At 39.8% G+C, this 15,104-nt stretch overlaps 1 protein-coding gene across 2 annotated transcripts in view; it reads left to right on the top strand.

Moving 5' to 3' along the window:
* Positions 1-15,104, top strand: part of nedd9 (neural precursor cell expressed, developmentally down-regulated 9) — a 61,799-nt gene that overhangs the window by 26,478 nt on the left and 20,217 nt on the right. For both annotated transcript variants that reach the window (XM_028817328.2, XM_028817327.2), the window contains exon 2: positions 951-1,397. In XM_028817328.2, the coding sequence (XP_028673161.1) occupies positions 951-1,397 (447 nt within the window). The remainder of the gene's footprint in view (positions 1-950; positions 1,398-15,104) is intronic.

The following is a 15,104-nucleotide window of genomic DNA, read 5'->3' as shown; positions in this document are numbered from 1 at the left end:
AACTTTGCACTGTGGAGTACTGAAGCATGTACTTGTTTTCCTCCTTTTGCTCTCCAGCTCACTATCTCCCTGAACTAGACGGGCATTCGTATTCAAGCTGAGGTTGTCAAAAGCGCACTTTTGCCAAGTGGTGGACAGTCCATTGGAATGCAAAAATACACCAAAACTTTTAGGTTACCAAAAACTGAAAAATAATGTAATTATAAGGGAACATGTAATGAGTTATTAATTTGCAGCTTTGCTGCAGCAGTTAAGGCTTGAAAATTGATGCAAACAATTTGTACAAGTGTCCCAACTTTTGTTGATTACTTACAAACCAAATACTCTGTCTGTATAAAAGCAGTGTGAGCACGAACTGTGCTGCTTCACCGTCTGAAGCATTATTCGGACAATATAGCAGTGTACACTTGCCGGCCACTTTATTAGGTACACCTGCGCAACTGCTTGTTAATGCAAATCTCTAATCCGCCAATCACATGGCAGCAACTCCATGCATTTAGTCATGTAGATGTTACAGCCAAAACCCAAAGTTCTGTCAGTTCCTGGCTGAAGAGAAATACCTGGAGTATATGATGAGCCCATAAGTCATGGCAGGGCAGACATGAACGTTTGTATTCCCCAGAGGAGATCCACTATGCCGCCAACCATTTTTAAGTCTTTAAAAGATTAAAAGCCTTTCCTATTTTTCTTAACTGTAAACCGAGCTTCCAGTTGATATTTATATTCCTTAAGAGCAACTAGCAGTGCTGTCCCTTTGATTTTGTTCAGCCCATATTCAACAGAAGCAAATGAGGCATTTTATTTTGGAAAAGATTAAACCTGATACCGACTTTTATGGGGTGTACTTTGAACAGGGCAGGTGCTTTCTGGGGCAGTTTTTATTCATGCTAGGTGTGCATTTCACAACTTGAATCTTCTAATATGTGCCCTTTTGTTTTCAATTCCTCCAGAACCTGATGGCAAAGGCCTTGTACGACAACGTTCCAGAGTCTCCTGAGGAGCTGGCATTCCGTAAAGGAGACATCCTAACAGTGATCGAGCAGAACACTGGAGGCTTGGAAGGATGGTGGTTATGTTCCCTGCATGGACGACAAGGCATTGCTCCTGGAAATCGACTGAAGCTCTTGATTGGACCTATGTTTGAGAACCAAGCTGCCTCACAGTCTACCCACTTCCAGGTGCCAGCCACTCAGGCGTTCCTGCAGCCAAGCTACACTGTTGCTGTTACTCAAAGTGGTGCTTTCAGAGATCCTGTCTATCAAATACCTCCAGCCCTCCAGATCCAGCAAAGCATCTACCAGGTGCCCCCAGGACTCTCTTCCCATGGCAAAGACGTATATCAAGTTCCCCCTTCCAGCCACAGAAGCCAGTGGGGGGCTGATGCCAGTCCTGCCAAGGTTAGCTTTTTTATTTTGTTTGTTTGTTTTTTTGGAGGGAGAACACGGAAGAACATATTTCAGTTCATAGAATAATGGGGCTTTAGATTATCAAAATGCTGTTACAGCAATCCCCACCCTATCATGTAATCAGTCACACCCTTCTGTTGGGAGGAAGAGGGGATTGCATCAAGGAAACAAATGTTTGCCAAATGTTGGGACATACTCTATACTTTTAGTTCAGCTGTCAGCCATGATATGGCAGTTACTATGATTAAAAGTCATTGCTCTAATTTTTGTTAAGTAATATCTAGAAAATATTTTACCTAGATGTATTGGTATGATCACAACAAGGGTGTGTATGTCCACAGCATAACATTCAAAAGACAACATGTGGGAAAATACACAAATAAAGTCCACCCTAAAATAAACCTTCAAAAGTCATTGTCTTACATTCATCATGTTAGGTGATGGAATACTGATATAAATTACAAATCGGCATTTGTTACAGCCTGGGCCATAAACTGTCTCCTGTATCCTGCCATTTGAAAATAGTGGAACAGATTTAATCTAGAAAAAAGTTCATTAAAAGTGACATGTATCAAATATATCAATCCGTTCTTTTTCTGGACCCACTTGTCACATAAAAAATTTTTCAGGAATACACCGGTAAATGAGCAAGTTCTGGGCATGTGCGAGTTTAGTCCAGTATTCCAAGTCAAATGTCCAGGAGAATATCTTGTATTAATTACCTGGAATTGACTAGGTCTGCTAGTACGTGAGCCAGACTTTAAACACTGCTGGGACAAGCTTGTAAATATCAGGACATTCTCACACAAGATGTGCTGACAAGGCTATGTATGTGAACAAATCATAAGAAACAGGGCAGTGATTATTTGAAATGTATGACTAGCTCAGTATCCTTTAGAAGCAATCCTGTAAATGTGTGTAGCAGAGTTAGCTGCTTAAAAATGATATGTAAGCTAGGTGAACCAAATATCCACTTCTACAGCACCTCCAGTGGGATTAAAACAGAAGTGAAGTGGTTATTGATTTCCCAAGAGTAACCAACCTTTGTCCACTTTTTGGCAGATCTGAAAATCTAATAACATTTGTCTTGTCCTTGCTACAACAAGTTTGGTTGCACTGTTCTTAGTTTCCTGTCCATTATATTTTTGGGTATCAAATCTGTCTCGGATTTGTGCACAATTTACTTGTTTGGAAAATAGCAGCGAGTAGAATAAGTGCAGCATTTGGCGGCTGCATGTTGCTATCATTTTTCCTTTAGAAAAAACACTTGTGACGTCAGTGAGCACAGAACTATTGTACACCTTCTGAACCTTTGCCCCCTTACTTCAAGACAGCTTTGTGAATGTAACTGATCCGGAAAATTGCTTGTTTACAGATGACAGGAAGTCCTGGTGGATTCCAGTAAATCCCTGGGCTGATCAAGTCAAGAATTTCCTGGGTTCTGTTTATGAATGAGGACAGGTAGTATGGATTTAATTTTAGTGTTTATAGTGAACAGGTACCCTGCACCTCTGTATATTCAGTGCAAAGTGACCTGTAACCTTTAGGAAGTGAAAGTTCAATGGTTTTAGCTGCTCAGTTTTATAACTGGAAGTGGTGGGGTGTGAAGATTTCATGCCCGTGCTTTTAGTCAAGGTGTGCAAAGTGCCTTTCATTTTATTTGCATTGCAGCAAATCTTCACCATTCTGTTGAAAACATAATGTGGCTGGCAATGGTAAAGACGAGAGGGGTGATTGTTTCCAAGGTGTTTTAGTTTGTATGTTTCCTCTTCTATTATCCCAGATGCAGCATTTATGAACCTTTCACTTTGTGAGACTAGTAGGGTTTAAAGATTTTATATCTGTAACTTATAGTCAGATTTTCATACCACCGTTCATGCCATTTGCATAGTAGCAAACCTCCACCATTCTATTAAAAACATAACGTGTCTGGTAATAGTAAAGAGAAAGAAGGAGGTTTGTTTCCAAGATGTTTTAGTTTGCATTTTTCAGCCTTCTGTTGTGGGTAAGCTTACAGATGCAGCATTTATTGACTTTTTTGCTTTGGTAATTTCACTGTTGATAATTTCGGTGTTGCTTCTACTACACCTGGACAAGATAAAACCAAGGTAATCATTTTTCTTAACTCGTGCCTGCCTTGGCAGACAGCAACTCATCCCCTGTTCCGTTCCACCTTCTTGCCAAAGGGTTGTCATTGATCTGTAAAATTTGGCAATGATCAGCAACAGTTTAGAAAACAAAGTTCAAAGCATAAGATTGAAGCCTTGGAGGAAAGTTTCAGAAAAGGAGGAGCTGCAAGGAATTCTAAAGATTACCCTCTGGGATCACTAGAAAATTGCCACCTCCTTTTCCAGGAAAAAAAGTCAGTATTTTTGGCAATTTTGTGTTACACAGCAAAAGGATCACACAGACGGCTATATCTGCCTTTGAGCTTCAGCCGTCAGCACATTAAGAAAAGTAGGCAGCATTAGATAGAGATCAGCGAGCTCTCTGATCTTTTTGCTGGATGACACGATGCAGACAGTGTTTAACTGGGAAGATAAAAACATATTATATCATGTTATTAACTGTGAGAGTAAATGAGAAAAGCAGCATAATTCTAACATGGCAATCGGTAATTAGAAGCTTACTGCAAATGCTGTGTTTGCGGATGAAGTAATTATCACTGCTGTGGAGGGCTTTTTTTTTTTTTTTGGGTGCACCTTCTCTTACTCATTTGAGCAAATCAGGGTTTGCTGGATCATCTGCTATTATGACTAGCCCTAATTTCACTAAAGTAAAGAATGCAAATGCCAGCAAAGGCTCAAGTGTCTGCTATGATGTGTACTTTAGCAGGATGGCATATGCAACTCCTAGCAGAATACTCTTCTAACATGCCAATTATTCTTCTTTCTTGCCCTAGCGTAATGTCGCGTCAGCTTAGTTAAGGAAACATTTGTCGTGTTTGCGTTTAATTTTAGTTTTCTTGAAACTACAAGGTCTTGGGTTCAGAAGCTTTACTGTGTGACCTTGAAAAAAGTTGCTTAACTTACAACCCTGAAAGGAAAAAATGCCATGCTGCAGGAATTTTGGCCTAGTCCACCATCATACATTGGAGAGAAGGCTCTGAGGCTAAGGATCTCTGCTGGTATCTGGAAGGCTACTGCCAGAAAAGATCCCACTCTGTTGGGCCCTTGAGCAAGGCAATTAACCTGAAATTTGCACCCAGGGATGCTGTACATTGGCTGACCCTGAGCTCTGACATTCAAAAGGTCATGCAAAAAGACAAATTTCCCCTCAGTGATTAATAAAGTATATGAAATAAAATCAAAAACAAAAACTTTGGTATGTAAATATAAATATTATTAGTTTATATAGTATTTTTAATTGCTCTAAAAGTACCTAAATATCAAAAAGTTAATGGTAATATTTGAATATATTCTGTTAACACTAGCTGGCAAAGGAGAAGGTAAAAATTGAATCCAGTTTGCAAACATTAAAGTGAAAACTAAACCTGTGGCAGGCATTGGTCATGGCCATCTTGAAGGGCCTCTCCCTGGTCTGACATTGAATATGTCATTGGTGGTAACACATCTATTCCAATGTCCAGTTACAAAATAGTGGCAACAAATAGTGCAATTTTAGGATACAGCGTAGAGAAAGAAAATGAGGAACGCTTATTAGTAAAGTTAATAAAAGGTCAATAAAAGCAGCCTCACTAACGAAGCTATCAAGAATGAGTTTTTAGCCATGCGTTAAATGCACTGTGCAATGGTGCAACATCATTAGACTTTGTGATATTCAAGAGTTTAGCAGCCCTGTGGTTAGACTTTGCTTAACTATGAGTAAAGCAGTTTAATTTATCATAAGAAAAAAGACTTAACATCTTGTGATCACAGTGTATGCTTTGAATCATAGCCTCGATGTGTTATTTAGGGTGAAGAACGGGGCAGGATTCAGAGTCAAAAGTCATTTCAGAGGTTGTTCTGCTTAGATCTAGGTACAATTGTTGCTGCAGTCATTTAAATTAACAGAGTAGAACTCAAGAGGATTCTGGGAATGCGATACACAACTATTGAAGTAGTGCGTTGTGCTCAATAGAATAAATGAAATGGCTTGTTTTTACTAATACTGTATGTATTAGCATGTAGTAACCAAGGTGCAAGGTTATTCATAGGAGGTGCCATGTTAATACACTCCACTGATTCACTGTGTGGCCTTGAGAAAGAAATGTAACCTTACAGGAAGAGTAGAGCATACCAGTCTGAGTGGGAGTACGGACAGGGCTCCCAATTTATAAACCCTATCTTTAATGAAGGGTTAATCTGCCAAATTTCTTGCTAATATCAGGACTAGAGCTGTGACTTGCTATAGTTCTGTGCAATTCATTTCCCAGTTCCCTTTCTATTGTCCTATTTTTATTTTGTTTAATATTTATAATTTCACTCAGATCCTTCATGTACATTGATCTGATTTTGTAAGGGTGTGGCCACCACCAGGATTGCTCTTCTCCATTGCAGCAATCGCCTGAGAGGGTTATAAAAGACCTCAGTTGCCCATAGTCTGTTTCTGTGACATATAGCTACAGTAGCTAGCAGTGTTTTTGATCCCATCTTTTGTGCTTATTCCTTTTGGTTTATTAAGATTAAACTGTTTTGCTATGTTTTTGCCCATCTGTACTTTTTGTTTAGGACTTAGCCAGAGGAATAATGCAAAATAGGAAATCCTAAGATAAATTAGGAGTTTATCTGTAATTTGTTTGGTTAATTTGTAATTTAATTGTAAGCAAATAATTGCTAAAGAATGCTTTAATTTAATAATTTAAACATTTCAATATTGTGTTTTTGTTAGTTACATTTTTTGGGGGGGTTAGGCCTTTGATCTTGACAGATATTTGAAAGTTGTGTGGGGAAAGGGAGTGCCAGAAACTGACCATATTCTGGACTTTTCACACTCCACTTAATCACTGTGCTCTCTGTTTGTTTAACTGGCTTATCCAGTAGAGAGCTGTGAGGAGCAAGGGGCATTTGTGAAAATGATTCTTATTACAGCTTTCACCGTGTTTTATGGTCCCATGTAGACGGACTTCCTATTACCTTTCTGCTTTGGACTTTATGTATTAGGGGGCTCCGCCACCTGCTTGCTTCGCTCGCACACCCCCGGGTTTGGTTTACTGGATATACAATTTAAAGAGATTGTTATTTTCATTTTACTTTAACTTTAAAACTTTTCTAAAAACAATACTTGTCTTTTATTTCCGGCCCCGGGCGTGGTTAAATTTGTTTCTTGCAGGACATATAATGCTGCTCGCGTTATGAAGGGGGGGGTGGGTATCTGAATGCATGCTAAGGAGATGCCATCGGATCAGCTGCTGTCTTTCTGCTGGCTTGTTGCTGCTGGCGAGCTGCGTGTTCTGTTTGTCGCGCTGTGCGTCAATCATTTAAAAGCCTGTACAACAGCTGTCCTTTTGCCACTTTGCGTCCCTGCCGATCACATTCTGAAGGGGGGAAGGGGCGGGGGCTGAACGCATGCTAAGGAGAAGCGGTCGGATCATCTGCTGGCTTCCTGCTGCTGCTGGCGAGCTGCGTGTTCAGCTTGTTGTTTTAAGAGCTGGGAGCACATGAAGTGTGTCTGCCAAAAGCATTCCAACAACTGCTAGGTTAGATGTCCGTGAACTTGTTTTAAATGTTGTCTCACTGCCTTGTCTCGCGGAACATCAAATTGTCTTCCAAGAAGATCATGTCTCGTCTCCCTAGTCTCCCTCCCAAGGTTTTGTTTTATAATAGAGAGAAATATTTATGTAAGTATCTTCAGTATCTTCTTAATAGTGAAAGAGCTGTAGCATGTGGAGTGAGTTTAAAATTGTTGGAAATGGTGGAGTAAGCAGCACAAAACTGAAGAGACCATTCATCTGTTGACCACTGGTAGGCTTTCTCAGATTTCCATCCGCAATCCACTATCAGGTTTTTGTATAAGTGCCAAAAATGTGTTTTAGCTGTCATGGTGACAAAAAATAAATGAAGTGTATTTTGCAATGAATATAGCAATTAAGGGTCTATAGGGTGATCCAGACTTGCCTTCTGTTTTCCAAGCAGTTTCATTTTTTATTCTTTTTCATTATGAGTTTAGTTTTACTGCCAGCATAGAACAAGCACATTTATAAAACACCATGATTATAGTTTTGAATTGCAGCTCAATGCAAGACTTCTGATTTTAGGGTTGGGAATGACAAAGCGGCCCCTGTTTTGGCTCAGTCGTCAATGTGGTCATAAGTATTTTCTGAGACAGGCCAGCAAGTGATGTGTATTAGCAGGACAAGCATACTAATTCATAAATTGCTGTGACAGCACTGTCAACACCACTACTTTGTGGCAACACTTTGGACATCACTAAATGCAAGGTAATGGCTACTGTCCAATTTGTACGTAATCCTGAACTGCTCTTCCATAAATAGTAATGGAAAATAGGAACAAATAACTCCTCACTTGTGAAACAGTTTGATATCAGCAGTTGTGGCTAGCAGTGTTCAACTTTGTAGCACATTATAGTGGTAAAATGAGCATTGGCTCTCTTGGTACAGCTTGTGTATAGTTGATGACACCCCATCATCACTGACTACCCCGTGTCAGGATGCAAGCCACACTCAGAGCATTTTGCTCCTCATACATTTTTTACTTTTTTTTCTGGTTTAGAAGCTAGGATGTGATATTATCACTTTGTCTTTTTGAAATTTTGTTACCGTTACAATAGCAAAAGGGATTGAGGGTTTGTCATACGATAAGAGTGATCACATTGTCTTGGTGATCTTCGTTTTGGGGGAAGCCATATGCTCCGTAATGGTGTGCACGTTGCTTTGGTCAACAAATGACTTTATTCCCTAGTGATAAAATGTTGGTTGCTCTGTCAGTGTCTTTCTGAGGGCTTTTGGACTATATTTTTTGACTGATGTTTTCCCTGACTTCAAGCCTTTTTTCCTTCTTATTTTTCTTGCAAAGTATCACAGGCTCACCCTGGTTCTTTTACACTTTCTGATTTTTAATTTTAAGAAAAGATCAGAATGATTATGACACCTGGCAACAAGTGAAAACTAAATTTATTCCCAAAGATACTACATACAGCTGATTATTTATTTATTTTTTGTTAGGCCGGGGATATACTTGACGCTACACAACGTGTATGCTTACGGTTGCTACTACTACACAAGCAGTGTACTGACTATACTTGCACTTGTAGTTTATGTAAATCTGGAGGATTCCACCAGGTGGCAGTGCAAGAAATCCTCATGGTGAGGAAAAACATCCGGTTTTGCTGTGTTGTGAATTGAGGGAAGAAAGTTAAGAAATTAAAAAAAAAAAAAAAAGGAAACAGCAACACAGAAGATGGTGTGTGAGACTCTAAATGAATCGCGTCATTACGATAAAGGGAGTATGTGACACTTGTATTGCCTATGCGAGAAATGGATGAAAAAAGCACCATAAATACTTTTGCATGTCTGCATTTAAGTTTAATGATTTGCTTTACCACGTCAAACCGTTCATTAAACACTGAACCATGCACATTGATCCTGGTGGAGCTGCAATGCGGTTTCCCCACACGTTGATTGTAAACAGCAATGATGACGTCACATAGCAAAACTTGAATACCCGCCACCCAAATTTTTGCTGCTTTTGAAAATTGCACACGCGTTGCGTTAATTTCTGAGGATGCGCTCAGAGGTCATGTCAGAAGTAACACTGGGAACGCATGGCAGATATGATGGGTGCATGTAAGCGTTCTGAGCGTGAAGTATAAACTGGCATTAGACTTAAAAAGTTGGTGTGATGAATCATCCTTCCATTCATAAATTTACCGAACTCATCCCTACAAGAAATCCCATGAAAACTTGTCACAAGAGAGAAAAGTCAAACAAATTCCAACCACTTGGGACAAATAAATACTATCACTTTATCTACAGCAATCAAGCCAACCATGCCACTGGCAAGCAGGCATTTAAATTGATCATAGTGAAAAGTTAAAAACAAAAATGCAAAAAAAAAAAAAGTAAAGTTACTGCCAAGATGCATCACTGCACCATGTACCATGTCCCAACCACACATTTAAGCAAACTCATAATTTGGGCGGAGTGGTGGCTCTGAGGCTAAGGATCTGCACTGGTATCCCGAAGGTTGCCGGTTTGAATCCCCGTCACTGCCAAAAAGGCCACTGCTCTGCTGGGCCCTTGAGCAAGACCCTTAACCTGTAATTGCTCCAGGGGCGCCGTATAATGGCTGACCCTGCGCTCTGACCCCAAGGGGTATGCGAAAACTACCAAATTCCTAATACAAGAAATTGTATAAGGCGAAATAAAGAACAAAAAAAAAATAAATAAAAATTTGCCAACAGGCTTGAACAACACTATGATAGCTTCATTACACATCACAATAGGCAGTCAGCTTTTAATGAAGTTGCTTTCCTACATCTTGGAGGCGCTTTAGAATTTCACCAGTCACACTCTACATTTCCCATCTTCCTTTCATGTGGCGAGACCAAGTTGCATCTCATCTCAGTTTTCAGTCAAGTCTTTGCTTTTCAGCCTTAAGGCTCTGCATGTTTTCTTCACTGTCTCTGCACCAACAACTGAGTTCTTTGTGTTTCTGGTATATGGTGGTCTAATGCAGTGCACGCCTTGGTTGTCTCGGAAAAGTATAATGCCAGGAGGACATGGCAGAATCAGGGAAACGGCATTATTTCTGTAAATAAAAAATTCTTCTCTTTGTACAGTATGTGTGACTCCACACCACACCCAGTTAGGTTTGCTGAAAAGATTTCTGTAATTACATACAGAGTAGCAAAGATGAAAAGTAGGAATTTCTTTGCTGAAAGGTACAACCTCTGCAGTTTTACATGCAGTTTATACTGGCAGAAAGGTCTTTTTTTTTTTTTTTTTTTTTATTCCTCCGCAAATGTTTCTCTCTATGCCATTTTTTTACATTCTAAAATGGTTTTCTTTGGAGAGTATCTTGTACTACAAACACCCCCACCAAAACGTCGACCCCATTTAAAGTCACACTTGACAGCAGTGAAATCAAGATGATCTGTGGATTAAAAGAACCTGTTATTAGTGGGTACAGAAGCTGAACAAGCAGTTAAGGTGTTAAACAGCGCACAAAATGTTCAGATGTTTCAAAGATTAGCAACCAAATTCAAGACATATGGGCACTGAAATAATTCAGATTACAGCAACTGTGTGGCAAATGATGGTTAAAGTTTTACATGTAGAAAGGAAAATATTACATAACTAGAATGAGGTTTGGGCAGAACTCATAACAAAGTGATGAGAACCCTAGTGGATTCATCACTTGTCAATACTAGACAGAAAACAAAAGTATTTAGGCTGCAGATGGGATATTGGGTTACAAACTAGCAATGGATTTGGGTTATCAAGTTATCAATTGATAGCATCTGCTGCAAATAGTAAATGTAAAAACAAGGACTGTGCAGCACCGGTGGTATTTGCGGCATGAAAATTCTGGTGTGCCTACAGAAAGCTGAGAGATGAATGTAAGGATGGAGTCCATGCAGTGAGAGAGAGAGAGAGAATCAAGCACTTAAACGAGCAGTAATTACAAGATCCACTCCTCTGCTTAAATCCATTGGCCTGTGTACATGACCACAGACGAGTCTCAGAAAAGATCCTGGCTTGGATCAGCTGCCAGAATTAGGGAAAGTGAGTGCAAATGATGTTGCTTCTGACCTCACGGTGAGTGGTGTGAGGTGGAGCCGGTGGCCTGAATATGCAGGAAGAGGATGCCACAGAGAAAAGGTCATTGGCACCACTTTGAACAAGCCGTGGAAGATCAGAGCAGCGACATTGAAGGGTGGCTGAAGAAGGAACCCTGAATGAGAGTGAAAGGCTACGTTCACAATCTATTGAAGTTACCAGAGTCTGTGATGATAAAATGTCAGCCAAATAATGCCTTAAAAGTTTCCCAGAATGAAGATCTCTCCACATTATTTTTCCATACAGTAGAATCATCAAAGGAAGTATTAAATGATAGCTCAACATCAAATAACACCAAAACCAGAAAAGCAAATGAATATTCCGAATTTCCCATTTTTGTTCAATAGGCAAAGCACTGAATCATATTATATATACTGTAAGTAACTGATAAGATTCCAGAATTGCAACATATTCAGTTTCACACACCTCTTTTAATTTGCATCACAAAATAATGAATCAGTGTGAAGGGCTGCAACGTAATCTTCACCATATGGCACATCAAGTCTGAGCAGAGATAAAAATGAGAGAGTTTCATTTAAAGAATTTTTAGTAAGCAATTAAAATTTAGGTGAATAGCCAGCTGTTATTAAGCAACAAACTACCCCCCATGTAGCTTGTGAGAAAAGGTGCTGCTTGAGTAACAGGCACCATTACAGTTTTTTATAAAGACAACTGATGAATGCAAGCAGTTAACTTGACCGTGTTTATACTTGATGAAATAGACAGAGATGAAAAGTAGGTAACAGATGAAACACTGTGGATACTTAACACATTTTAGAAACGGAAAACTGTAACCGTAATCAAGCTTCTATCTTAGAAGTGTGATAGAAATTACCACTTCCATGGGTCTTTGAAATTGTATAGAATTGTGCAGCAGCCATACCACCTGCACTTCAGAATAAGGTCATCAACCTGAAACTAAGCCCAGCCAATACTTCCATGGGAGATCATCTAGGAAAACCTTGGTTTGCTACTGGAAAAGGTGTTGGTGAGGCCAGCAGGGGGTGCTTACTCTGTGGACTGAATATGGATTCCAATGCCCAAGTGCAGTGATGGGGACACTGTGCTGTAAAAATGGCACTGTCATTCAAGTGAGACATAAAAATGTGGCCATAAAGATGGGCATCCTTTGTAAAGAGCAGGGTGTATCCCCATGTCATGGCGAAATTGCCCTCCATGGCCTAATCATTCAGGCCTCCTAATCATCCCCTGTCTGTAATTGTCTCTTTCTCTCTCTCAACACTTCACCACCGAACAGCTAAAGTGCGTTGAGTGTACTGGCGCAAAAATAGTTGCCATTGTATCATCCAGGTAGATGCTTTACATTAGTGGTAGCTGAAGTGGCTCCTCACTTGCTACGTAAAGTGCTCTGTATAGTGAGAAAAGCACTATATAAATGTAAGGTATTATTATTAATAATAATAATAATAAACTGGGTAAACGGAAATCGACAAACTGTATTATGCTACTTGACGTTTCCATCCAAAATCCTAAACCTACAATTGCTGATGTTGTTCGCGTCCCAAAGTTTTATTAATGAGTTAAAGTTAGCCTTAGCATGACAAATGAATACCAAACCTAGTGCTGTGTTAAATTTTCTTAGTCTGTGTGTGAGTGAGCTATTTATCACAAAAATGAGACTGTCCCTCAATGGCATCACAATGCCTGGAACATCAGGATTTTGTATTAATGCTGAAAGTTTGAACCAACTTTCACACAGTTGCCAGTTAGCCTGTTTGTATACAGTATTTCAAAACAAGCAACCGCACAAGGCAATTTACAAAGTAATATAAAAAAAAAAAACCACAAACTTTGAGGCCGCAGTCTCCACGTACCTACAGCTAGACCCTCTGCCCTAACTCCAGAAGCACTTGCTTTAAAAGATCTTTTTTGAAACAACCTTTTCCATGAAAAAGCATAAATTAAAAAAACTAATGGTAGGTACAGTAACCTGTCTAATGGCAAGTCGCAGGCCAGTTCCTGCTTGGCATCCTGTCTCACTGTGTTATCGTCATGTTCTACAATCGTCTCTAAATAGCTCAGTATATAAATAAACTTGACATGTCTGTGCACTGGATTCAAAGGAACAATAAAGCATAAAATAGGCTTTGAATATTTCCACCTCCTCTTGACATATCAGCAGTTATCAAAGCTGTACATGACAGGGCGTGTGCCAAGAAGTCCGATGTTGCCGCACAAGTCCTCCTAGTGACCTTTCAACTGGTCTTCCAGCCTTCATTCTTGTAAAGTCCACTCATTGTCTATGAGCAGTTGTCGAGAGTGTTGGGTGAGTGTCAGACCATATCAAGCTATGAATAGGTGCTGCTGAAAAGTTTAACATGGAAAGAATAACGGTCAGGCTTGTCACTGTCACTAATTGAGGGGGGAGAACGGGTGCCATTAACTGTCTAAACTGGAACAGTCACATTTCCCAAGTGCATACCAAGTGTTGAATGTTTTGCACAGCTTTATACATTTTGAGCTTCAGCCTGGCCAGCTGTCATAAAGAATTGGCTGCGATCACTGGATTGAGATCTTTTGCTGGTTCTTAAGTTTTTTTTTTATTTTTATTTTTGCTGAATTATCTGTAGTGATAAGTTAACCAAATTACATCTTTTATTGGCTAACTAGAAAGATTACAATGTGCAAGCTTTTGAGGCAACTCAGGCCCGTTGTTCATTTTGCCTGAAGAAGTGGCCTGGGTTGCCTCAAAAGCTTTCATATTGCAATATTTTTAGTTAGCCAATAAAAGGTGTAATTATGCTTAACTTCTCACTACATCCATAATGGCTAACACAGTACAACACCCTAGTACTACTGAATTATCTGTAAATAGATCAGAGAATGCACTCTATTGCTTGATGACACACACAAAATCAAACACATGTCCAAAAACAATGCATATAATGTAAATAAGGGCTAGGCTACCCCAATTCTAATTCCGTAACAACTGTATCTTTGTCATCATAGATACAGCTGGGATTGTCACCGTAGAATACATGACAGGTGTGTTTGCATTCCCGTCTAATCTCGTAGTTTTGTAATCAGAGTGGTGGCTCCAACTGTAAAATGTGGGCAGGCCTTCATTACCATCCTCTTACACAAACTAGCTGCGTTCATACATCAGCCTCTCCCATCCACTCATCCTGGACCTGGATTTGTGGTCATCCAGCCTTGAATGTCACCTTGCAAGCGGTACAACAAAAGCTCAGACCAAAGTGGCACTAATGCCAAGTGACTGTGACACAGATGGACTGTATTGTCTTGTTTGTCATCTGTCTGTTTTAATTTTAGGAAAATTGATGTATGTTAACATACAGTTATCATGTGAACAGAAATTGTTGAATGTTGTGATAACCTGTTAAAAAAAAAAAAAAATCCTAATGAACTGGGGGAAGCGGTCTTATACTAGGGAGCAGGTCTGTGCAGGACCCAGTCACCTAATAATGTGAGGGGTCAAATGAAGACGGCACATGGAGCCCACCACTGATTTATTTACAGTAATTCACTTGAGTTGATCTTTACATAATTATCTTTACCGAAGATGCTCATGGATTGCTTTCACAAATTTAATATAGCAAAACAATTGACATAGCCATACAATATTTGCATACAATATGTAACATGAGGATCCAGAAACTATTGCTAAAACCTAAAAAGTCATAGCAAGCCAAAGGTGTGGCCAGCTGACAGTGGTGGCAGAGCCCAGAAGCTATGTCCTTAATTCGAGAAGGGCAAGCTGCTCATGAGCAGTCCGTGGAGACAAGTTCACCAGGAAGCCGTGGAACAAAGCTGTGGCGTGTCCAGATGTCACCCAAGAGTACTGCAGTGTATTGGTACAACTCTAAGGAGATCTTCAAAATAAAACCGTAGAGGAGATAAAGACAGTGTTGTCTTGTCAAGGCACATTGACAACAGAGACAAGAAGGAGAGTGAGAGACTGCGAACTAGCAGGGAAA

This window comes from Erpetoichthys calabaricus, chromosome 13, assembly GCF_900747795.2.
Source record: "Erpetoichthys calabaricus chromosome 13, fErpCal1.3, whole genome shotgun sequence".
Classification (NCBI taxonomy): Eukaryota; Metazoa; Chordata; class Cladistia; order Polypteriformes; family Polypteridae; genus Erpetoichthys; species Erpetoichthys calabaricus.
Note: the sequence above shows the minus strand (reverse complement) of the source record. Positions and strands in the feature narration are given on the sequence as shown.